Source organism: Aquarana catesbeiana, linkage group LG06 (assembly GCF_042186555.1).
Source record: "Aquarana catesbeiana isolate 2022-GZ linkage group LG06, ASM4218655v1, whole genome shotgun sequence".
NCBI lineage: Eukaryota > Metazoa > Chordata > Amphibia > Anura > Ranidae > Aquarana > Aquarana catesbeiana.
Genome location: NC_133329.1, coordinates 122,554,714 through 122,580,222, shown reverse-complemented (window position 1 = coordinate 122,580,222; position 25,509 = coordinate 122,554,714). Strand labels below are relative to the sequence as shown.

At 43.3% G+C, this 25,509-nt stretch overlaps 1 protein-coding gene across 2 annotated transcripts in view; it reads left to right on the top strand.

The window, feature by feature from the left end:
* The window catches only part of MAFK (MAF bZIP transcription factor K), a 57,335-nt gene extending 32,409 nt beyond the window's left edge, over positions 1-24,926 (top strand). The window contains exons 1-3 of one of the 2 annotated variants that reach the window (XM_073636746.1): positions 14,382-14,670; positions 17,041-17,120; positions 23,980-24,926. In XM_073636746.1, the coding sequence (XP_073492847.1) occupies positions 17,085-17,120; positions 23,980-24,411 (468 nt within the window). In that variant the 5' untranslated portion in view covers positions 14,382-14,670; positions 17,041-17,084 and the 3' untranslated portion in view covers positions 24,412-24,926. Of the gene's footprint in view, positions 1-14,381; positions 14,671-17,040; positions 17,121-23,979 lie in introns of those variants that run through there. The other variant, XM_073636745.1, reaches the window with a different exon arrangement.
* Positions 24,927-25,509: the final 583 nt, after the last annotated feature.

Below are 25,509 nucleotides of genomic sequence, written 5' to 3'. Positions count from 1 at the left end.
CCTGTATGGCTCCAGTGCAATCTGAAAAGTAAACTAAACACTGAAAAAACGCCTTATGTGATTGTGTCTCAGTGTCAAACATGCAATGACACATGATATCTTATATGAGAAGTCCAGTCTGAGCTCGTTTGGCTGGGCTTCTCCTATGGGTCACAGGAGTGCAATTAGCTTTGCACTCCTGTGACCCGGTTTCAACAGAGAGCGGTCTAGAGTCCGCTCTATGCTAAATTCGCACAGGTATTTCCAGGCACTACGTCATCCCAACTCTGGAAGTCTGGATCTGCTAGGTGCCTGGACTGATGACTGTCTCAGCCTCTCAGTGAGCTTCTGAGACGGCCGCTCCCCGCCCCTCCACAGATCAGTGCTCCAGTGAGCGTGGAGAAGCAGAGCAGGAGAGCTGCTGATTGACAGCCAGCAGCTCTCTCCTCAGGGAGCCGAGAGAACCGAGCCATTGGTGGTGTTCAATGGCTTGGTTTTCAGTGCAGACACCGGGGGGACAGATGCAGCATTGGACTGATGCTGCATCCATCTAGCTAAGTATAATGGGGGGGGGGGGGGGGGGACAGATGCCCATACTTCTCCTTTTTAAATCAAACAAAATAAAAATAAAAAATATATAAAAGATAAAATGTCCAGTGCATCCATATGTAAAAATGTTCTTTGAGGTATTCAGGGAAGAGGGGGAGATTGAATCCCAATATCAACAGCAGAAATCGTATGAGTGACAGAATCCACCACCAATTTTGAAAAGGCGAGTGGTCTCAATAAGGCTTAATGTACACGAGACGTTTTTACAACCTCTCCTGAACGATTTAACTTGACCGATAGTAACCCACGTTTAAAATGTCCATTTTGCCGCATTTACATGCCGCGTTTAGACAAGAATGAAAATTTTTCTGCCTGTAAACAAAACTTTTGACACCCCCCCCCCCCCCCCCCTTTCGATTTTTTTTTTTTTTTTTTTTTTTTTCCTTCTCGTCTTTTTCTTTTCCCTCTGTTTCTGCCTGCATTTCTCTCCCCTCTTTCCTCTCTTCTTGCCATTCCTTTATTTTCATTTTTTCCTCATCATTCCTCTTATTTGCTCTGTTTATCTCCTCATTACTACTTGCTCTCTCATCCCTGCTCCACTCTTGTTTCACTCTTCTCTCACCTTGCTCGCTTTTCCCCAGCCTCACTCCTACACACTCACACTTTCTTCTCACTCTTTGGTTGCCTGATGTGGTGCCGGCCGTACGTCACTGGTTTCCGTGACAACAGTGGCCCCACAGTTAGCCCCCCCCCGTCTTCCTGTTGTCATGGGCACGTGCGCTTGCACGGCATACGTGGCACGCCGTGATTGGCGGGCAGGGCTGCTGACTGACAATAGAACCGCTGGGTCCTAGTGGCGTTGTGCTCCGATCGGACACATCTGGTTAGTGTACCTGATCTAGTGCTCTCACACCACCGCCGGATATGCAATCTGCATTCCGCTATTTTTAGGTTTTAGTGCCCCTGCCTACCTTAAGTTACTTTAATACCTATTAGTTTTTTAACACTTTCTGGCGGGATTCTGACGTCATATTGACGTCACAGGGAGGGGGTGTGAACTTTTTAAAATCTTTCACATGTTTTGATTGGTGTCTATTGTATTTATATTCTGCTTTTGACACTGTTGCACTTTATCACATGCCCGACGAAGGGGTCCTGAGCGGCTCCGAAACGTTGCACCTTCCTTTGTGATGTGATCTTTTTCATTAGAACTTTTTGGACGAAAATTGCCGATCCATGGTGTGCTGGTGAATATATACACTTGTAAACAAAACGTGAGTTACTGCGTTTAGCTGCATTTAGAAGCGTTTGGCGCTTGAAATGCCTCTAAACTTAGCGTCTGAACTCATTTTTTTGCTTTCTAAAAAAGGCCTCTAAACTCAACTGTCTAGAAACTACTATAAATGACCCTGTGTACATGTACTGATAAGATAACATAGAGGAGAGTTCAGGGGCAGCTGAAAAAAAACGCTCAACTGCTCTTAAACGTCCATTTAGCAGCAGCAGTGTACATGAGGCCTTATGCATCATGAGTCAAATGAGCAGAAGGTGTAATCACACCAGTAGGGGAACTTCCACACTGCTTGCACTGGCCGCAGTGGAAGATGTTTCCTGGGTCCTTGATGTAACTTGGTCCCGTGATGGTTGGATGGACTCGGCAAATAGCAGACCAAAAGGCAAACACTATATCCAGATGGCACTCCTGTACCAACCAGAGGGGTTCTTGGCACTCTTGTTGGTGGCCTGTGTCCGGTGATGCCTCTAGCACATGTCTAATAGCATCCTTATATCCTGGATATATGGATGCCATTAGACAGGTGCTGTAGCATGGATAGAGAGGTTAGTGTTAGATCCCTGGTGTCTATCGATGCAGGGATTTTAGTTTTTGCATGGACTCCTACTTTAATCCTATAGAAAATTTATGGAGGGAGCTGAAACTTTGAGTTGCCAAGAGACAGCCAAAAAACCTTAAGGATTTGGAGAAGATCTGTAAAGAAAAGTGAACCAAAATCCCTCCGGAGATGTGTGCAAACCCTGGTAACCAACTACAAGAAACGCCTCTGTGCTTGGCAACAAGGGTTTCTCCACCAAGTACTAAGTCATGTTTTGCAAGGGGATAAAATACTTATTTTACTCACTGAACTGCAACTCAATTCATTATATTTGTATCGTGTGTTTTCTGGATTTTTTGTTGAAATTCTGTGTCTATCATTTAAAATACACCTATTATAACAATTATAGACCCTTCAGTTCTTTTAAAGTGGAGGACCACCCTGAAAAAAAAATTTCACCAAAAATCCTAGAAAAAATTAAAAAAAAACATTTGAAAAAAAAAAAAATTTAAACTTACCTAAACCCTTGTTGCTAGGCAGTCTTCCTAATCTGCCTCTTCCTATTCCGCGGCGTGTTCTGCCCTGTGTGTGTTCCCAGAACACCACGGGGCCATTCACAGAGCGCCGCGCCGCAGGAAACTGGCAGTGAAGCCGCAAGGCTCCACTGCCTGTTTCCCTTGCTTAGGATGGCGGTGCCGGGACCCGAGAGCCGAGGGACGGGCCGGCCGACATCGCGGGCACCCAGGACAGGTAAGTACTTATTTAAAGTCAGCAGCTACAGTGTTAGTAGCTGCTGACTTTTAAATTTTTTTTTTTCAGGGACGGAATCCCGCTTTAAGTGGGCAAACTTGCACAATCTACAGGGGATCACATAATTATTTTCCCCACTGTATATGTACGTATGAATATGAAATAGGGACATTAGATTGTAAACTCATTGAGGACAGGGACTGATGTAAATGTACAATATTATGTATATAAATGTACAATATTCTTTCTGTATATAAAGCTATGTAATATATAAAATGAATTGATAAAAAGGAGCAACAAAAAATATGATCCTTGTTGTATTTTCTATATTTTATTTATTACAGGTATTTATGTAGTGCCGACAATGTACTCAGCGATTTACATATGTATTGTACTTTTACATCAGTGCGTGCATTCAAAGAGCTAACAAACACAGGTCTCTTAACTCTCACATTCATACACAAACATATTATTCTTTATATTCCTTATTACCATTTTAATCATTTGAGTCTTGTTGAGACAAAAATCTTGTTCAGTTTTAAGATTTATTTATTTCCTCAGAAGAACATAGGGAAACGTGACTTGCAGTATTTCGCTATGTGGTTTCTCATGTATCTACCAAACTCTAAAATTCCCCAAAGTTAGGCATGCTTGGAATGTACCAATTTTTATATAAATGTTTCCAAACCCTCAGTGGTTTTATGGTTGTAGCGTGGGATCTAAAATCTGTTTTGAAGTAGCCAAAGGAACGTAAGTTAAAGTAACGCTCCACTTTCTTTCCATGCTGGTTATTTTGTATAGTGTTTGTGTGTGTGTGTGTGTAAGATATATATATATATATATATATATATATATATATATATATATATATATATATATATATATATATATATATATATATATAATATATATATATAAAATATTGGTGGGATATATTAGGCAGCAAGTGAATATATCATCCCAAACAATGTGTTTGAAAAAACATACCTTCAGAGGTCTAGTTGAGTCCATGTTTCAATGGGTCATGGCTGCTTTGTTGGCAAAAGGGGACCTTCCCAATATTAGGCAGATTTATATACACGTGTATGTTTTTTGGCGATACACATTGTGACTGACAATGGAGGGCAGTGGAAAATATACTTGGGTTTCATCTGCTAAGACAGTAGACTGTTCATGGTTCACTTGGTTTAGTAGATTAAATGAAGCTGTGTTCACTTTGAATACCGAAGGGAAATGAACAAAACAGGATTTGTGCTTGCATGTGATTGGATGACAGAAGTCAACACTGGTTCCTTATTCACTAAGCTAAGGGAAATTTGTTTGCTACGTCGTCTCTACTCCTTTAGTAACTCAACAGCATTCTTTTCCACCTTGTGCAGATCCTGCTGTTGCTGACTGTCTTCTGAAAATGCTTGTTCGTGGCTGTCTGTGGCTTCTATACTGTAAGAAAGCGGCCACACATGCATATCAGTCAGAGTGAAATCATAAGACCTAAACTGCATCCAGTGACTGTGCAAAGCAATAGAGCTGTGATTGCTGACCCTTGTGGTGCTGCTGTACTGGGGATTACAGGAGGCTGATATCAGAGCAGGTTGAGGTTTTATGAAACTTCTAATAATTTTGGTGTTTTTTTTTTTTTCATATCTATACATCAGCTGGATTAAATGGTGTCTTTATATTTGCCTGGAGTTTTCCTTAAGAAAGACATTATTCTAATAAAGATATTTTTCTTTATCGTACATCACGGGACACAGAGCACCATAGTGATTACTATGTGGGTTATAGGCCACCTTCAGGTGATGGACACTGGCACACCCTAAAAAGGAAGTTGCCTCCCTAAATAACCCCTCCCATACTGGGAGCACCTCAGTTTTTTCACCAGTGTCTAAGGTGTTGGTCACGAGTAAAGATGTGCTCTGAAGAGCTCCACTGGAGGGATCCTTGCTGGATTTAAACAGCCTCCATAGACCAGATCCATCCAAAGTGCCACTGAGGCCATGTTGGGTGGTACCCAGGCCTCGTATACGAAGCACGAGGTTTTGCCTGTAACGCCTCTCCTTACAGGGCTGGACAATGGGACCCAGGGCTTTTTGGTCATGCCTACATTACCTAAAGCTTTTCCTGGCGGGGTGCTAATACAGGTCCAAGGTAGTGGAACCCCTATTAAAAAGGGACCCGGTCCTTGAAGGTTTGCTAACGCAGCCCGCCGTGATGGGTGAAGTTTGGATCTGTCTGACTTCAGCAGTATCCTGCGGCGAGGATAAGGTAAGGGAAGAAGCCTAGGAACTGTAAAAAGTCCACCTATGTTTTTTTCTTCCATGAGTAAAATGTCATGCCTTTAAAGTCTCCACTAGAGGAAGTAAATGCACATACCTTTAATGTTGCCTCTCGGTCAGCTCTATGAATGCTTAAGAGCAGGTGTGTGGTCTCATTCATGCAGCTTGTCAGGGGATTCCGATCAGGAAAGAAGTAATGTATTCTTCCCCCTAAGGGAAGGGGCTAGCAGGTACGTCAAGTGTACTCCCCCTCCTCGGTGGAGGTGGGGGTCGGGCAGTGTGCAGTGGCTTCCCATATATTTTGTATGTGTATCATGTTATCACGTTTTTTCTGTGTCACATGGATGATCCGGACACCTCTCCCTCCCCTAGCACTGGGTCTGCCGACTGGCAAGAATCGAACGCCGCCCACGCAGGAACCACTTCAAAATTGAAAAAGGGAGGGCGGGTTGATGTGCGGAGGGGGTGTGGCTTAAACACAGCGCCGTGTGCGGGACATAGCGTCCATGAGGCACACAGCGCAGGCGCTGGGGACACAGTTTGCAGATACAAACGGTGCTTGCTTTGGCAGCACATACACAAAAAGATACAACTCTCCTCAGTGAAAGCTGGAGATACAGCTGCAGATCACACAGGACACAGGAGCAGTGGGGTAACGCTGCATACAGGCATTTTCCTAGAAAAGGAAACACTTTTTACTCAGCACAAAGCTGAACTCTATTAGCGGCATTGTATGCTAGACTATTGCTCAGCAAGTAATGCATTTACATAGTGCCTCTGCTTTTATGCTTAGCACTATGGCTCCCAAAAAAGACACCACAAAGAAGGTACCAAAAATTTCACCCCCAGGCGCTGGGAACTCCAGTTGTGCCTCCACACTGTCATCCTCTCCTGAAATGTCAGATGTGGCAAGCCAGGGTGAGTCATATGAACCAATTGGTGGTGTAGCTGCTTCTCACATCTCAGCCCCTGTATACGTTACTGAAGATGCAATTTCCTCTGTCCTGCTGGGCCTAGAATGAAGATTAGTGGCTTTAATCGCATCCCCCATCCAAGAGGATAGGAAGCATATTAGATCCCCTTCTCCCACCTTAGACCCTTTTACCAAGGGGACAGTGGGTAGAGGATGAGGTGTTACTCTCAGGTGATCAGGAGAAAAAACAAACTGATTACTCCTCTGCGGAGGAGACAACGATGGATGAACCTTTTTCAGCCTCGCCATCAGAGAAATTGCTGGTACAATGAGATGGTTCGTTCCACTTTTAAGCTACCCCTAACGGAGTCAGCTGAAAGTTCTGTTTCTTCTTTAGGTTCCTTAAAACCTTCACGGCCTTTGCATGCCTTTCCTGTCCATGCATTACTAGAAAAACTTATTTATGCTGAATGGGATCACCTTGATAAGCATTTTCTTCCTCCAAAGACAGCACTCTATCCCATGGAGGAGAAATTCACCAAAAAATGGAATGTACCAGCAGTGGACGCTGCGATTTCCAGTGTGAAAAAAAGTCTAACTTGTCCAGTAGACAATGCACACATGCTTAAAGCTGGGTTCCACCCAAATTTTGAACAATATCTGTATGTATTCTCTTCCTTGCCTAGATGCTGACATGCCGTTTAAAAAAATTTAAATCGCTGTAATTACCTTTTATTTTTCTATTCTTCTTTGCACTTCCTGGTTCTCCTCCCATGGGAGTAGGCGTGTTTCTAGCCTCTCCCAGACTCCTGGGAGCTAGTCTCAGGCTTCCCAGGATGCCACTGAGCATATGCAGGAACGAGCGGTGAATGCTGGGAGCACAGCATTCACCACATCCAGGAAATAAATGCTTGTGGGCTTCAAATGCCCACAATGAAGATGGAAACCGCCTGCAGTGAATAATATAAGTTATTCTTTCCGACGAAATCTGACACAGGCGGACATATTACACACAATATGTGAGTATGTAATGCTGAGAAGAAAAGTTTGTGAATTAACTCAAAAAAAAAAAAAAACGATAGGTAGGTGGACCCCCGCTTTAAGAAACGAACAGTTTAAAGGTTGGAATTCCTGTTAAAATCCTCTTTTTCCTTGACAGGTGCCATTACTCAGCCTTCAGTCGCTGAAATAGGCATTTGTCTGTCCCTAAAGGACCAGTTTAGACAGGCCCTTAAGGAGGTTCCTGCACAACAAGCCCGGGATTTGGCCGAACTACCAAAAGCATTATGTTTTGCCATAGATGCCATGAAAGATTCTATGCACCAGGCATCCTGCCTTGCGCTTGTGCTAGTACACAGCACTAGACCGATTACTGGCTCAGGGGGTGTTCATACAAATCCCCACAGATGAGCAAGGTTTGGGGTTTTATTCAAACCTCTTTACGGTACCAAAACCGAATGGAGATGTCAGACCCATTCTAGATCTAAAAAATCTAATCTTTTGCATGGAGTCGATCGGGTCAGTGGTTTCTATCCTACAAGGAGGAGAACTTTTGCCGTCTATCGACATCAGGGATGCATATCTGCATGTCCCTATATTTCCCACTCACCAAGGGTTTCTGCGGTTCAAGGTAGAACAGCAGCATTTTCAGTTTGTAGCCTTGCCCTTTGGGCTAGCTACTGCACCCCAGGTGTTTACAAAAGTTCTAGCCCCACCTCTAGCCAGGTTAAGGGCACAGGGCATAACAGTCTTGGTGTACCTAGACGATCTATTGCTAATAGACCAGTCAGTGGCTTGTTTGGAGCAAAGCATGTGCATTACAACCAAATACCTGATCTGGGTTGAATTCTCAAACTAGAGGAGTCTTCCTTAAAACCGCTAAAAAGACTGGAGTACTTGGGTCTGATCATAGACACAGCCCAGAAAAAGGTGTTCTTGCCTCATGCAAAGATCAACTCCATAAGAGAGCTGGTGCGGATGATCAGGTCGAAAGGAGATGCCTCCATTCGCCTTTGCATGAGGTTGTTAGAAAAGATGGTGTCTTCATTCAAAGCGGTTCCCTATGCCCAGTTCAATTCGAGACTGTTTCAAAACAGTATCCTTTCTGCTTGGAACAAAACGATTCAAGCTTTAGACTTGCCAACGCGGCTGTCCCCAGAGGTGTTTCAGAGCCTCAGTTGGTGCTCGGTATCCAGGAATCTGCAGAAGGAAAAAATCTTCATACCAGTTACCTGGAAAGTGGTAAGGACAGATGCCAACCTTTCAGGTTGGGGAGCAGTACTGAAAAAAGACAACTGTCTAGGGACAGTGGTCCAGAACTGAAAAAGCTTTGCCCATCAACATCCTAGAGATTCGGGCCGCGCGTAAGGCTCTGAAGTCCGGAACATTCAGGTTAGGGGATTTTCCTGTCAGGATCCACTCTGACAATGCCACAGCTGTGGCCTATATCAATCGCCAAGGGGGTGCTAAGGGTCACGCAGCTCAGAGAGTGGTGGACCATATTCTAGCTTGGGCAAGGAACATCCTTTTCCGCCCATCGGCAGTCTTCATTCCAGGAATAGAGAATTGGCAGACAGACTATGTGAGTCGCCAGCAGTTCCCGGGGGAGTGGTCCCTTCACCCAGAAATTCTTTCTGGCTATATGCCAAAGATGGGGGATCCAGGATGTAGATCTTTTGGCCTCCAGGTTCAACATGTAGTTGGTCAACTTTATGTCAAGGACAAGGGATCCACTCGCATGCGAGACAGATCCGTTCGTCTGTATGCTAGTCCGGACGAACAATAACGCAAGGGCAGCTATTAGCTATGAACTTCCTGATTCTAGTCCAGTCATACGTCATCACGTTTGAATCAGTCGGACTTTGGTGTGATCGTGTGTAGTAGGCAAGTCCGTTGCGTTGGAACTCCATTGAAAGTCCGTCAAAGTCCTTCGGAGTTCAGTCCGTCGAAAGTCCACTCGTGTGTACACGGCATAAGGCTTTATTCCCTATTCAGTTGCTGCCACGGCTTCTTTGCAGGATCAAGCTGGAAAGAAAGCCAGTAATTATTGTAGCCCCAGCATGGCCCAGAAGGTCCTGGTATGCAGAAAGCGTAAACATGGCAGTGGAGGATCCATGGTCCTTTCCACTATGGCTGGACCTACTCTCACAGAGGCCAATATTCCATCCTACCTTGCAAACTAAGTTTGATGGTTTGGTTATTGAAGCCCACATTCTGAAGAGACGTAGTCTCTCTGGGTCAGCAATTTCTACCTTCATTAATGAAGCCGGCTTCCAGAGTTATATATTATAGACTCTGGAGGGCTTATGTTTCCTGGTGTGAATCCAAGGGTTGACACTGTTGGAAATATAACATGGGTATAATTCTTGTTTTTTTTTTCTACAAGTACAAATGAAGCTGGCCTTGAGTACTATTAAGGGACAAGTCTCGGCTTTATTGTTCTTATTTCAAAGACCGCTTGCTTTGCATTCTTTGGTCCGGGGTTTTTATACAAGGGGTAATGCAGCTTATTCCGCCAGTTAGACCACCCTTGGGGCTTGAACTTAGTTTTTTGTCTGTATTGCAAAAACAGCCCTTTGAACAGTTAGAGCATACTCCCTTGGTCCTTTTGACAAGGGAAATAGTGTTTTAGGTTGCTATACCCTCTGCAAAAGGGTATCGGAGTTGGCCACTCTTTCCTGTAAAGAAGCCATATTTAATTATTAAGGTGGTTTTAGGTTTTCCCCTAAACCAAGATATTGTCTTACCCTCGTTTTTTTTTTTTTTTTTTTTTTCAAAACCAGGGTCTAGGGTAGAGAACTCACTACATTGTCTTGATGTAGTAAGAGTAGTCAAGGTCTATTTAAAGATGACTGCTCTGGTCTGAAAGACTGATGTTTTATTATGCTGCCAGAGGGTCCTAGGATGGGACAGGCAGTGTTGAAATCCACTATTGCGAAGTGGATTCGGCAAGTTATAATTCAGGCCTAATGGTTAAAAGGGAAGATTTCACCTTTTCATGTCAAAGCGCTCTCTACTAGAGCAATTAGTGCTTCTGGGGCAGTGTGTCACCAAGCCTTCATGGCTCAGATCTGCAAGGCCGCAACTTGGTCTGCAGTCCATACATTCACCAGATTTTATCAAGTGTATGTAAAAAAAGGGCATGAGGATATCGCCTTTGGGCGCAGTGTGCTGCAGGTAGCAGTATAGGTCCTCAAGTCTGTTGGCGCCCTATGGGTCCCTCCCCTCAAATAGCTTCACTATGGGACGTCCCACATAGTAATTACTATGGTGCTCTGCATCCTGTGATGTACAATAAAGAAAAATAGGGTTTTTATAACCGCTTACCTGTAAAATCCTTTTCTTGGAGTACATCATGGGACACAGAGCAATATAGTAATTACTATGTGGATTATAGGCCACCTTCAGGTGATGGACACTGGCACACCCTCACCAGGAAGTTGCCTCCCTATAAAACACCTCCCATACCGGGAGCACCTCAGTTTTTGTAGCAAAGCAATATACATATACCCCAGAAGAAGAGGGGAGGGACCTCTGTGTTCCGTGATGTACTCCAAGAAAAGGATTTTACAGGTAAGTAGTTATAAAAATCCTATTTTCACTCAGTGCCCAAAATATGTCAAACTAAGTTTTGGTAGAATAGTAGTGAGCCAGCCTCAGACAGGAAGTTTTGGGGGCGTTTTGTACACAAACTGCGTGGATCTCCAGAACCCCACCAAACACCTGCTGCTTACCAGTCCTTAGATGTGGTGGCTGCATTCATCTTCTCTTTTCAGGCTAAATAAAGTTGTTGTAATTCCTTTAAATTAGTATTTATGCCCGGGGTGGCCTTTCCATTTAGGTGGCCACTGTGTTTGGCTGTCACAGTGGTCACATGATTGGGAGCTCATCCCTCCATTTCCGGATATTGACTAGAGGCTAAGAGCTGCCTGACAGCTCGGTCTCAGTGCTGGGAGCGCACTTCCAGCACAGAAACCTTGGCCATTCATGGAGGCATATGTGCAGCTTGTTGACATTAAAGGCCACCCTCTTTGCCGCTGCACATATGCAGTATGCGGGCAGCAAGACACTAAGGCTGCTTTCACACTGAGGCGCTTTACAGCGCCTCTCCTCTCACTCCAGTGTGAAAGCCAGAGTGCTTTCACATTGGAGCAGTGCGCTGGCAGGACGCCAAAAAAAGCTGCATCTTTGCAGTGTATACACCGCTCCTAAATCGCCCCTGCCCATTTACATCAATGGGCAGCGCCGCCAGAATAGCGCAGATTTGCGGGCAGTTTTAACCCTTTTTCGACCGCTAGCGGGGGTCAAAAGCACCCCGCTAGCGGCCAAAAACGCCGGTAAAGTGCTGTTAAAATAGTGGCGCTTTACCGCCAACGCCCCAGTGTGAAAGTAGCCTTAAGTGTTATTAAACGCACAACAGTAAAGTCTGTCTGCATATGCAGTAAAGCATGCTTGTTATACTTACTGGAACCTAAGGGGTTAATCCTCCACATTGTGTGTAAAAAAGGCTGTTTGATCCTGTCTTCTCTGATCCTTCTACTGTCCCCTGAGAATTTCCTGATGACAGTCTATGTAGTCAGGCTGCACATGCGGGATGTATTGCTAGAGAGGGCTTTTTTTTTTTTCTTTTCTTTTTGGGAAGGGTGTATGTGATCAGCATAGGGCTAATCAGCACTGTCCAGACAGAGAGTCAGGTCTTGCAGTCTCATAGCTTAGACAGAAAACTCCACTTACAAACCTTTAACCAGTGCTTGGCTGGACACTGACAGAAGTCACAAGACTGCTATATACTGCTGATGAGAAAAGGTATTTAGCAGTTTATATTTACTAAAATAATTGCATTTCCATGTTCTGTGTACTGTGGGAGACCAGATATAGTGAATGCAGGGTGCTGGGTTTAGTAACATTTTAAGTACATAAAAGTACCTGTGGATTATGTCAAAAATGCAGTGCGCCTGTAACTCCATTACAGATACAGTGCAGTGAATGAGTGTTGTCACCCTAGGGCAGTGTCACTGGCAGGAATGCCAGGTTAACATAAATGGGGGGAAAAAAGATGGAAAAAGAGAACTAATAGAGCTGCCACATCCAAGGACTGGTAAGCTGCAGTATTTACATTTTTTTTGTCCTTTGGGTTTTTACTGCAATGTTAGGATATTGAAACCCATTTAAAAAAAAAGAATACTTTGTGTAGTATTGTATATGTTGCATCATTTTGTTACAAGAGTGGAGTTTTCCTTTAAACAGCTACCCCTAAACTCCTCATGGATAAACTTCTATATTAACCACTTGCCTACAGGGCACTTTCACCCCCTTCCTGCCCAGGCCATTTTTTAGCTTTCAGCGCTATCGCATTTTGAATGACAATTGTGCGGCCATGCTACACTGTAACCATATGAATTTTTTTATCATTTTCTTCACACAAATATAGCTTTCTCTTGATGGTATGTAATCACTGCTGGGTTTTTTATTTTTTTACTTTAAGAAAAAAATTTTCTTAGTTTCTGTCAGTAAATTTTGTAAATAAGTAATTTTTCTCCTGCACTGATAGGCGGCACTGATGGGCAGCACTGATGGGCAGCACTGACTGTCATCACTAATGGGCACTGATTGCTGGCACTGGTGGCGCATTATTGTAATCGGGGAGGATTATTGATATTGATGATCAGGAGGAGATTCTGCTAAGCGGCTCTTTTCGACACACACTGTCAGTGTGAGGCGATGAAAATTGATTACTGGCATTTCTGTGTTTTACATGTGACCGGCTGTGATCTCTTTACACAGATCAGGGTCGCGCAGTGTCTTAGTAACACGGCGTGGCCGTGATCGCTGCGCTGTGCACGCCCCCATATGACGTCCACCCAGAAAGAGAGCCGCACCATCCCTCCGTCATTTGACAGAGGGCAGGCGGCTAGCAGTTAAAGCAGCATTTAACCCAACAGCAAACATTTACTATTTCTTAAATGTGATGGCTGCATTTGTTTTCTTTTTTAGGCTTGCTTTCTTTTATTTTCACCTGGTGATCTGGTCAGTTAGTCTGTTGTTTTTTTTTCAACAGAACATGCTGTCCTGCATATGTAGCAGTTGGAGGGTTGAGACAAACCATTTAACACTAACAGGGGTGCTTACAATGATCAGCTTTTAATTATCTACATAAAACCTTTATCCCAAAAGAAAAAAAAAGCTGTTTGCTGTAACTGCTTAAAAAAATGTTAGCTGAAGTTTGGCTTTAATTTTTAGTGTATCTAAATCTGCTAAATGTATCTAAAGTCCAGTACACATGTACCGAAATTCAGCCCGTTCAGCAGAAGCAGTACAAATTTCAGTATGTGTGTTACCCCTCTCTGTTCAGTAGAAGCCGATCTAACAACCGGCTTCTGTCATTGAACGTTCCTACTGGAAAACCGGCATTCAATTTTCTGCTTGCAGCCAGTGGCTGCAGCGCAGATCTGTGTATTCTGGCAGGGGATGGAGTCCCCGCTGTCAGAATACAACAGTGCAGTGGGAGAGGTTCCTGTTTCCACAGCTTTTGTATGGATGTGGGGATCTGAGTTTTTGTTTTTGTTTTTTTTTATTTTTTTTATTTATTTATTTATTTTTTTTTGAACATTTAATTCACTTGTTGAAAGAAGAAAACTCTGCATGTATACCCAGCTTAACACACCCTTCCCCCCAGACTGACAATGCTGTTGTCCAAAGGTGTCTCTATTGCTCGTCCACCCAGTGTGTAGGCAGTCTAATACAGGAGGCATGTTATTGGCCAGATCTGTCACAACCAGGTGCCCGCAGTTAAGATGCCAACGTCAGGGACAGCAGATGGGGAGGTGAACATGGCTGGGGTGATTGCAGTGCTGGATTGTGAGACAGATGAGTGTCTGTTTATAAAAAGTCAGCAGCTACTGTACAGTTTTTTGTAGCTGATGACTTTTAATTTGTTCACAGGAGATCGGAACTCCTCTTTAAGCTGCAATATATGATTTTTTTGTTTTTGTGTTTTATTGCCACTTTAAATCATTTTGCACACAGAACTGTAGCTGTGTACGTATTTTCATTATGCTTCATTTGAAGCCAAGTTTTCATAAATGGAGGGGGTTGAAGAACTTCCTTATGTATTACTATAGTTTGCAGCCGTAAGCACGTGGGAAGACGGGGAGTGTTGCTCTGCTCTGTGGGAATGTGAGCTCTGCAAAGCCTGTAAACAGCCGATGAGTCACAGCATTGCTATGTCACAGTGATTGGAGGGCCTCCCTCAGTGTGGCTTCCTTCTGTGTAAGCGAGTGGGTGTACTCAGGCAATGTCTTTACAGGGAACAGGGCCTCCTCCAGCGTATTTACGCTTTAAGCGTCGTTCCAGGTCGCCGTCTCTGCACCAGGTGAGGACCCCAAACTGCTGCAGGGCTAGGGGTGTCTTGTGGATTTTTAGCTTGCTTAAAATGATTTTGTTCTTCATAGGATAAAGGGAGGGGGGGTCAGAAGAAAGGGATCACAACCGTGGGCCTTCTGTTTTGTAGTGTTTTATGCTTTTTTTTTTTCTTAGAGACTGCTGCCTATTTATTTTTATTAGATGAACATTAATTTTTGCTTTATTCCAGTTATGTAGAAAGTTATAAGGGAGATACTCAGACGTCGCTTTCTTTTAAATTTGTGCAAATGTCCACATATTTAGGATAAGCTTTTGAGAAACCTATTCTCTTGATTAGGTCAAGTATGACATAAGTGCTGGTTGACCTAGTGAAGTGTTTTAGATCTTTCCAAAGCTTGCTCTTAAAATGTGCTGCTGCTGCTTTTAAAAAAGAAATGTGCTGCATCTTGCAGTGCCCCTCTTCTTGCCTTATCTGAAGTTGCCTAGACAGCCCTAGGTGGTTATGCAAACCGTTTCTCTTATTCCAGTGATCCATTCAAAATGAAATGCAGATTTATGGTAACTATCATCCTGTGATGTGTGCCTGACTGGAGAGAATCATACGGAGGTTGCAGCTTCCATTTCCATTGTCATTACGGGTAGAAATGCTTGTTTATATTTAGAAGCGTGGTTGCTTGAAGATTTGTGTTTGGTCAGCAAATTAAATGTGAACATAGACTGCAAATTTAGCAGATTCCGGGAAATTGCTGATCATCTTTGTGATGCAAGCCTTTCATATGACTTTGCCACTGTAATCATCACACAGAATAATGAAGATGTGCACATGTGCCCTTTTCATCGTCTTATTCCGATTTTGTGATTCTGAATCACTATTTTTACTTTTTTTTTTTCTGATATTGGCAGTGCATGTGTTTTTATATTCCTTGGTTGGAATATATGGGTGTCTATTAACACTTTACAGAAGTGGCATACTACCCTTTACAGGTTGCAGTTTCAGGATTTCCCTTCTTGGAAAGAGTTGTGGTATTTATTTGTCAATCCACACTAATTAGATCACCCTTGATTTAGCAAAACAATCCGGAAATCGGAGACCCGAGGACATATTGCAGCTAGACTGTTTTGATCTGAAAAGCCAACCTTTTTTTGTAGAATAAAAGGAATTAGTTTATTCCAGCCTACTTGGTCAGATTTGAGGTTGCAGTGAATGTAGGAGATTAGCCAGATGAGATGTCTTCCTTTGCTAGTAGAAGGCATGTTAATCCTTCCATTAATTAACGTGAGCACGGTTTGTTATGATCATGCTTGTGGCACTTTTCCTTTCATTATGAGAGCTCAGCGGCTAGCCAGCTGAGAACATTGCAAGTGCTTAGTAATGACTTTTCTTCATTTTTGTCTTTTGAAGTCCCTGTTTTTGTTTGTGAATTTCTACTATAGCGAAATAAACACTTAAAATTCTCTATAGAGCTAATCCTTAAGATTTAACACGTTCCAGCTGCAGCAAGAAAAAAAAAACTGCCGGTGACATAAAAGAGCAGTACCTTAATCAGCAAAATAGTAACCACATTCTGATTTTTTTTTTTTTTTTTTCCCTGCTTCAGTCTTGCTTTCTCTTATGATGTGTTTCTGACCCTCTCTGATCTTTATTCCCATATCACAAGCATGCGGGAGTCATCCTTTCATCTTTTGAGTGCTTTGCTTCCCAAATCACCACACTCTTTGCCATCAGTGAGGCTGTTTGCGCTTTTTCTTGCCTTCCTTTGTTGGACTTGCCCTCAAGTCATTCGCACACTTGGACCCCCTTTTTTTTTTTTTCTTCTTTTTTTTTTCCTCCTCCTTTTTGTCTCCATGGTTACAGTCTCCAAGTTGGCTGGTTTTTGATGGTTTCCATGGTGACCATCCTTGGGAAATCTGTAGTGTTTTCAGCTACATTTTCTTTTCATCAATGATTTAAATGCCGGGTTTGTAATAAGCCGTGTGTGTGTGTGTGACATTGTCATATTGTGAACACGCATGAACCAGTTTCCGGTGTGTTTTTTCATGTTGCCAAGAGGTGATTCTCGACCATTCATTTCTTCATCTCTATAGGTTCTCATTGGCATTTACGCTAATCGGCTTCTGGCTTTAATTTAATATTTTGCTTAGTGGCCAGTTTAGCTGAATCTCAGTTGCAGCTTTTGGTTGTCAACCGTTTTCCCAAGGTCTGTTCTTACTGTGTGTTTTCCAGTTACATTTTGGGTACTTTCATGGTAAGTTCCCCTAACTCTGATATTGGATTCACTTTAGACTGTTTTGTCATAGCACGTTGTTGCTGTATATCTGTACGGTGTTTTGGGGAATGCAAAGAATTCAGTGAATCTGAAACTGTTGTTTTCTTTTACAGTTGCTTTTTCTGCACCGTTCTGTCCTGGTGATTGTTTACAGGTTATGACGACTAATCTTAAACCAAACAAGGCATTAAAGGTAAGATGCTACTCCCATCTGGATCATAATTGTGGCGCATTTGGTGAACACTGGAAAAGTGTAGATATCATTGTGTTCGGAGAGGATCATTTTATTTTTTTGTCATGAAAACTGAAAAGTGTTCACATTTTGACCAAGAAAAAACACTATTATGCTGATACATGCTCAGTCATGGGATCATTTCCTTTGTAATCATGTGTTTATGAGGTAGCTGGCAGAAACTTTGTGATCATAAGGTTATAGACACAGTCATAAGGCTATATAATCACAGTCATAAGGCTATAGACACAGTATTAAAAGGCAAAAATTAAAGTGATTTTAAGGGCAAACTTTTTATTTAAAAAAAAAATAAAGATGTCATACCCCCCTCATCACTGACTGTGATTGACAGCAGCAGGAGCCAATAGCTCCCGCTGCTGTGCCTGAGCCCATTAGGAGAGAGCGAGCCTCTACTCTTGTGCTCATCGCTGAATTAAGATCATGAGATTTAGTATTGGGGGGGCTGCTTCCAGAAATTTTTTTTTTTATTATTTAAAGTGGTAGTAAATCTCCACAAATATGAAAAAAAAAAATCAGGCCCTCTGCAGGTTTAGGTCATAATGTACTAGTATGCACCCCATAACAGCACATGATTAGAGACTTAGCTGCACACGGAGTCCTCCAGTGCAGCACTTTTACAGCTCCCTGGCGCTTCCATCTTCACCCGGTCTTCCAGGTTCGCAGGCTCCTGCTATGTGAATGGCTGGGGCCAGGATGACATCACAGGGGTACGGGTACCTCACCGGCTGTATCTCGTGCGAATATCTCCAAACAGTGCAAGTTTTATTCACTGTACCCACAGGTAAGCCTTATTATAGGTTTACCTGTAGGTACAAGTTAAGTGGACTTTACTCCCACTTTAATGCATGGAATGCATTAAGGTAATAAACCTTCTGCCTGCAAAACCACTTTAAAGGATTGGTATGTTAAAATAATGTAAATTTTGGGTATATAACTGCAAAGTGAGTCACTGAGCATCTTCGGGATTTATTTTAGGACTTTGGTGTCAAGATCTGTGCACTCAGATCTCCAGGTCCACCATCTTTGTTGCAGCCAGTTTGAAAAAATAAAAATGGGTAAATCAGCGCAGCAATTTCAAATTTATGCAGTGTGATATGCCTGCCTATTATAAAGGGGCTGGCAGTGACAATTTATAATTTCTACTAATAGCGACGGGCGGGGGAGATGGACATGGAGCTCACAGGCAGGAAGGAGGGGGTGAGGGGGAGAGAGGAAACATGAGAGCAGGGTTGTGGATGACGGAGGCGGAGGGATGCAAACTGACCACGGCTCAGCAGCCCTGTTTATCGTGGTCAGCGCAGAGAAGGGGACACAGGAAGTGGCAGGAACAGGGAGGTTTTTTACAGTTTAGTGAGGGGCAGATTACACAGCACAAGCACTGTGCTGTTTAATCGGCTTTAAGGGACCAGGATCTGTATTTTTTTTTTTTGGGGGGGGTTAGCAAACACTTTTTAATTTGAAACTTGGATCTGCCTAGAACTTTAATACAACCCTCACCAGCTAGCTGCAAATACTTGGCTCACCTTTGCTGCAACACCATTTTTTTTCAACTGTGGAGAGTGAAGGGATGTGCTTTGAAAGCTATGAGTTCCTGAAGTTGTAGCAAGAGGGCTGTAGACTCCAAATGATCAGCACTGTAACATGGTGTGGGTCCTCCATACCCAGAAGAAATGGGTACTACCTGAGGCAGCCTTTTTTGCTGTCGTCCTGCACCATAAAGACCAGTATTACTGTGCAGTTTGGGGCTGGACAAATTATCTGGAATTATCAAACCTTCGGGGCAGCCCAGACCTGTGGCTGCCTCAATTTGCCTCATTGGTGGCACAACCCTAGGTATTTCTACTGATGCTGTCCTCCTCATTGCAGGAGCAAGTGAAAGTTTAATATGCTGGGGGGGGGGGGGGAGGATATGGCAGATTAAAGCATACAGTTCACTTTGCATTAGGTGGAGACCGTGACACAATCGCCCGCCTTTCCACCTCATACATTTTAAAGAATGCTATGCATTCATTTAAAAAATGCAAAGTATTCTGAGTGTGGCTCGTGCAGAACGGGCGACCTTCTGTGTTCACTAAGCAGACCAAGGTGGACCAATGTAACTATCTAAAGATGATTTCCAGCTATGTATATTTTTAAAGTGTATTTGCACTTTGCAGTCACTTTAAAGAAAAAAAACCTTTTGTTTCCATTTACACAGTATATCTAAAATTTGTATATATATTTTTAAATCTTTCTTACCTTTCGGGGTGTTTGTTTGGATCTTGCCTTGGACTGACTGCAAGCTACCATAAACAATTTGAAGAGCGAAAACTCTGAGGGACATCTCAGTTTTTTTCCCCTCATAAACACATAATGCAGAAGCCCAGCTTCTACATCTTTATAGTGATTCTAAAGCCTTAAAGTTTTTTTAACTTAATACATTCTATGCATTAAGGTCAAAAACCACCCATGCTGTAGGATCCCTCCAGACCCTCACTGGGCAGATTGATAGCAGCCGAAGCCATTGGCTCTTGCTGCTGTCAATCAAATGCTGTGGCAGGGCTGAACCGCCTGGTCTGTGTCTATAGAAGCAGACTGGGCGGCTCGGGAGTGTGTGCCCACATAGGAATTGTAAAGTCTTGTGTTTTTTATTTTTTTTTTTTCGCTATAAAAATAACAAACATGTTATATACCTGCCCTGTGCAGTGGTTTTGCACAGAGCAGTCTAGGTCGTCCTCTTCTTGGGTCTGTCTTCTCTGCTCCTGGCCCCATCTTCTCTACTCCTGCCCCTCCTTCCTGACGAGTGCCCCCAAGCTGAGTCACAGCTCCCTGGGTTCATTCAAACATGGAGCCATGGCCTGGCCCTGCCCCCTCTCGTTCCTGATTGGCTGACACTTTGACAGCAGTGGGAGCCACTGGCGTGGCTGCTGTGTCTCAGCCAATCAGGAGGGAGAGTCTCGGACGGCAGAGACACTCATGGACATTGCTGGACAGAGATGGGGCTCAGGTAAGCATTAGGGTGGCTGAGGGGGGCTGCTGCACACAGAAGCTTTTTTTTATCTTAATGTATAGACTGCATTAAGATAAAAAACCTTCTGACTTTACAACCCATTTCAGTTTTGCAGTTTTCAGAAAAGAGCAATTAAAAAGTTAGTAAACTGCAGTTCATACACTCTAAACCTTTTTTTTAAGTGTTGAGTAGTGTAGGAAAGGGTTAAAACACCTGTCAGTTCTTCCACTGTCAGCCTTCGTTTCCCATTGGGGAGATTAGCTTTACTTCCTGCCCCGTTGACAGAACAGAATCGAGTAGTCTCTCCAAATTCTTTCCTAGGCAGTTGTCACCCGGACCCTTGTTCCCAATGGAAGATTGGGCCTCTGTTCCTGTAATGGTGGCAACACAAAATTTAGTACAAATAGGGTAACCATCCCCATGATGATGCACGCAGCAAAATGTAAACAGGATATATAATCGTTCCCTACTCCGTGGAAAATAAACTGAGCTTTAATGTGTTTAAATGTATTTTCTTGTTTTTTTCATTGAGAGATGCAGCTAAATAATTGGGCTACACACCAGGTGCACTAAAAAGCAATCTAGGTGGCCGCACCACCCTTTTTTTCTTAACTTCCATTGAGGAAGGATGCTTTTTTTCTCAGCTCCTTGATTTGAGGCTTTATTTCATGAGATTTAAAACTTTCGCCCTGTTGTTGAAAAAGTGCTGCACAAACTGTTGGCACTACATACATCCTGTATAATTGTAATGGCTTTTGTTCCTGTTTTGGTGAGGGGCTGAATATTCTAGAACCTTGTAGTCTCCTTAGTCAAACATCTAGCACATGTGGAACTCTGATAGCCAAGTTCAGTCTCCACTCTGACAGCCCTGCTTAAAACATGACTGAGGCATGAATAACGTGCTTTCACTGGGGATGGTATATAATGGTGCTGGAGTGGTCCTCGATTAATCACAGTGATCATTTAGTTCCTGCAGATTGTGTTTGTGCCGCCCCCCCCCCCCCCCCACATAATAAAAAGCAGGATATTTTTGGTTAATTTTTCTTGTAAAAGTTTTTTTTTTCTGGCCATGGCCAATACACTTTAAAGCAGGAGTCTCAAACTGGCGGCCCTCCAGCTGTTGAGAAACTACAAGTCCCATGAGGCCTTGCAAGGCTGAAAGTTACAAGCATGACTCCTTCAGGCAAAGGCATGATGGGACTTGTAGTTCCGCAGCAGCTGGAGGGCCACCAGTTTGAGACCCCTGCTTGTAAAGCTTTAAAGCTGAATGCAGGCAGATACAAAAAATCACCAATTCATGCAGCTCTGTTTTAAATAATACATCAGTAAATGTATTTTTTAATGCAAGAAGTGAAAGACTCTAAATGTGGTTTGGTATTGGCCCTTTGCAGTCCCTCTTACAGCAGAGCACAGACAGGAGAAGGGAGAATCAGAACAAGGAGAAAATTACCGTAATTGTATTGCAGTGCAAGGAGCATGCAGAGTGACTGAAAGAAGAAGCTGAAAAATGATAAGCTCATCTCTCTGTCCAGTGTCAGAGTGGTGAGGAGTTGAGCTTTGTGAAATGGTCTTGTGGTCTTCTGGGACCTGTGACGTGTCCCAGAAGGCTGCAGGCCAAAAAAGGGGAGAGGCCAAACTTCTGCTTGGATCACCATGGAAGTATGAGTACCTATCAAAACTAGGTACTCGCTCCCCAAAAATATGATCATGTGCCAAATGTGCGGTCACAGCGGGCGCCAACTCTTTTGGCACCAGGGACCAGTTTCACGGCAACAAATTTTTCCAGGGACCAGCAGGAGGGGATATTCATGGAGTCTGCCCCCCTTTATAGCACAGTTCCCCCTTTATATCAGTGTCCTCAGTTCCCCGAAAGGGGGCCTGTGATGTAAAAGGGACTGCACTGTAATGATTACAGGTCAGCTGCAACCACGGTCTGTGATGCCCCTGTGCGGACCAAGGTCGCCGTTAATCTCCTGCTTTGCGGCCCAGGGGTTGAGGATCCCTGTGTTGGGGGGGGGGACGGGACTTAAAGTGGAACCTCCCCTTTAGGGCGAAGTTCAGTTTTAGGTGTCAGAACTGGATAGGCAAAAATATAAATCCTTTGGCAGGTAAAACGTATATGTATTTAATTTGTCTAACTGTTTGCCTGGAGTTGAGCTTTAATATTCCTCTTGAATTGATCTGTATTGGCATATGCTTATTTCAATGTAAGATGTATTTTTTTTGTTATAATGTGTTCATATTTTCTTGGCCTTGGTAAGAATAACATATTTTCCAAATGATCTGTTTCCACCAGTCAGGAAATGAAACCCATGAAATGAACTTTTCTTGAACTTTGCCTTTTTTTAATTTTGCTCTTAGTGTATTGTGGAGTATTAGTCATTGTGGCATCTTTATCTTTTTTTTTTATATGTTAGTGATTCTAAATGCTAACATTTTTATAACAATAAAATATTAAACATGATACCTGCTCTGTGGAATAATTTTGCACAGAGCGGTCCTGAACTTCCTTTTCTCTGGTCCCCCCGCTGGTGCTCCGGACTCTTTCTCTTCGAGATGTGCCCCCATATCAAACCGCTTGCTATGGGGGTACACCTGCAGGCTTGCTCTCCAGCCATGCTGTTTCCCTCCTCACAGTATTTGATTGACAGCAGCAGAAACCAATGGCTCCTGCTGCTATCCGAGTCCCTGTTAGAGGAGGAAGAGAGGAGAGACAAGACCTGAAGCTGGGACAGCACTGAAACAATGACAGGCTCGGGTAAGTGTTTAGGGAGGAGTGAGTGTTCTATATCTTAATGCAGGGAATGCACTAAAGTGGCTGTTAAGCCACTCTAACCTGTATGCACCATCTGCGCTGTCTCCTATTGTAGTGTTCCCCTCTGTGTATGATATTGATAAAAATTAAATGCTGAAAATACCTAATTTCAGACCCGAGATCACGATCACATGACCTGCTGGCTTTCTCCTTTCCTCCTCTGACAGATACAGCGGGAGGGGCTGAGATTCACCCCCCCCCTCCCGCTGACGTCAGTCGGGAGGAGAGGAGGAGAAAGCCGGCTGGTCATGTGATCGCAGTCTTGGCACTGAAATGATTTATTTGCAGCATTTATTTTTATAAATTGTACACAAAGGGGGGATACTACAATAGGAGGCAGTGCTGATGGTGTATACAAGTTAGTGTTATGCAAGCGGGGGGTGGGGGGGTGGGGCGACACTTTCACGAGCTGACAGGCAGGGAGGGGGGGACACACAGGAGCAGTGAGGAGACAGAGCAGGGCTGTGGATGACAGAGGCACGTAAACTGACCACAGCGTCAAGGCTCAGCAGCCATGATACACCACGGTCAGTTTACATAGGGGAGGGCAGAAACTGGCAGGATCAGCCAGGTTTTTTAGGTGTTACAGGGGGCCAATTGACACAGCACAAGCACTGTGTCATAGAACCTGCGAGGGAGCAGGATCCATTTCTTTTTTTTTAGGTTAACAAATGCTTTAAGGTAAAAAAAAGTGCTTTAAAACCACTTTACCTTTGTCACTAGAGGCACCCACATATTACTTCTATGCTATTGCACGGGGGCCCAAAATGTCAATAGGGCTCATTGCGGGGGTTAGAGTGAGAACTACAAGGGGTATTTGGATAAAAAAAGATAACTGCTTTAAACCTCTGTAAGGATGCCTAACTGTTACTGGGGGATTGGAATTGAGACCACGACATAATTGCCAGTTCTCCCATTTTTGACAATTTTTTTAAAATGTCAGCATCTTTTGTAATGTATGGACATTATGATAACCGTTGGTCTACCTTTTGCAGGTAAAGAAGGAGGCGGGAGAGAACGCCCCAGTACTGAGTGATGATGAACTCGTGTCAATGTCTGTACGGGAGCTAAACCAGCACCTACGAGGTCTCACAAAAGAAGATATCATCCGCCTAAAGCAGCGTAGGCGCACCTTAAAGAACCGAGGCTACGCTGCCAGCTGTCGAGTAAAGCGTGTTACTCAGAAAGAGGAATTGGAGAGGCAGCGAGTCGAGTTGCAGCAAGAAGTGGATAAGCTGGCGCGGGAAAACTCCAGTATGAAGCTTGAGTTGGATGCTCTACGTTCTAAGTACGAAGCCCTCCAGACCTTCGCCCGCACAGTTGCCAGGGGACCTATCACCCCAACTAAGGTTGCCACCACCAGTGTCATCACCATTGTGAAGTCTGCTGACATTTCAGCATCCATACCATTTTCTGCAGCATCCTAGTATCTACAGAAGGAGAGAACTAGCTGCCTGTTCTAAAAGGGACTTAATGGGATTCACTTGCATTGTTTCTTGGTTTCTTCCCAGCCTATCCAAACATTAGGCGTTGCCTTTTATTCCTTTGCCCATCCCAACATGATGACAGCGCTAAGGCCTTGATGTTATTGTGCCAGGGAATTTGGCTCGTTGCATTGGATAAGGTTAACTGTATTCATTTTAATTCATAGGACTTTCATGTGCATGTTTATTGGACCTTCACAGACCCTTCATAAACAAGCTTAGGAAAGCAGTGGAGATTTCACCCCACCATAATTTATTTATTTATATTTACGTATTTAGAAATCTACTGACTGCCTCTTAACGCAAAAAATATATGTAGTACTCCATCTGTGGAACCATCTCATTTTTGATGGTACACTTTGTATCAGTATGTCGCCTAGCCCTCCTTGGAGCAGTTTAGACAGTGATAAAGTGGTTTCAAAATGGCCTTTCAAACCAAACTCAGGATTTCTTTAATGGTAAAACTGTACTATTTAGTACCCGTCAGTACAATTCTCATTTGGCATAAATGCATATCTTACAGGTGCAGTGAAGAGCACCTGTATAAAAGAGTTGATTATGGAGTAATGTGGTTGACTTTTTAAAGGTGGTCAAATGCAATAGATCATCTTATCATTCAGCTGTTAGGCCAGTGAGACTGTTTTATACAGTTTAATTCAATTTACATTTCTTGCAGAAGAAAGTTTGGGGCTTCCCATGTGGATTTCAGTTATGCTGTTTTTACTGACTGCTCAACTTTTTGGCCTGGTATTATGACTGGTAAATTGGGAAGGAAAGTTAGTTTTTATAACTTAAAGTCTTGTTGGTTTAGGTATGTATGGAATTGCCTATTGTAAAGAATGCAAAGGAAGGTTTTGTGGCGGTCCCTGTAAGTGTTTGACAAATATTTTTAAGTTTTAAGGTATGTATCCTTCTGTAGGTTGACCTGTAGTTTTATACTTTTTTATAAGCTTTGTATTGAATAATGAAATAGTGTTTCATTTGAGTATCAAAGGTTATTGGTAAAATGTGTCACGGAAGATTTGAAAACAGAAAGGTCTT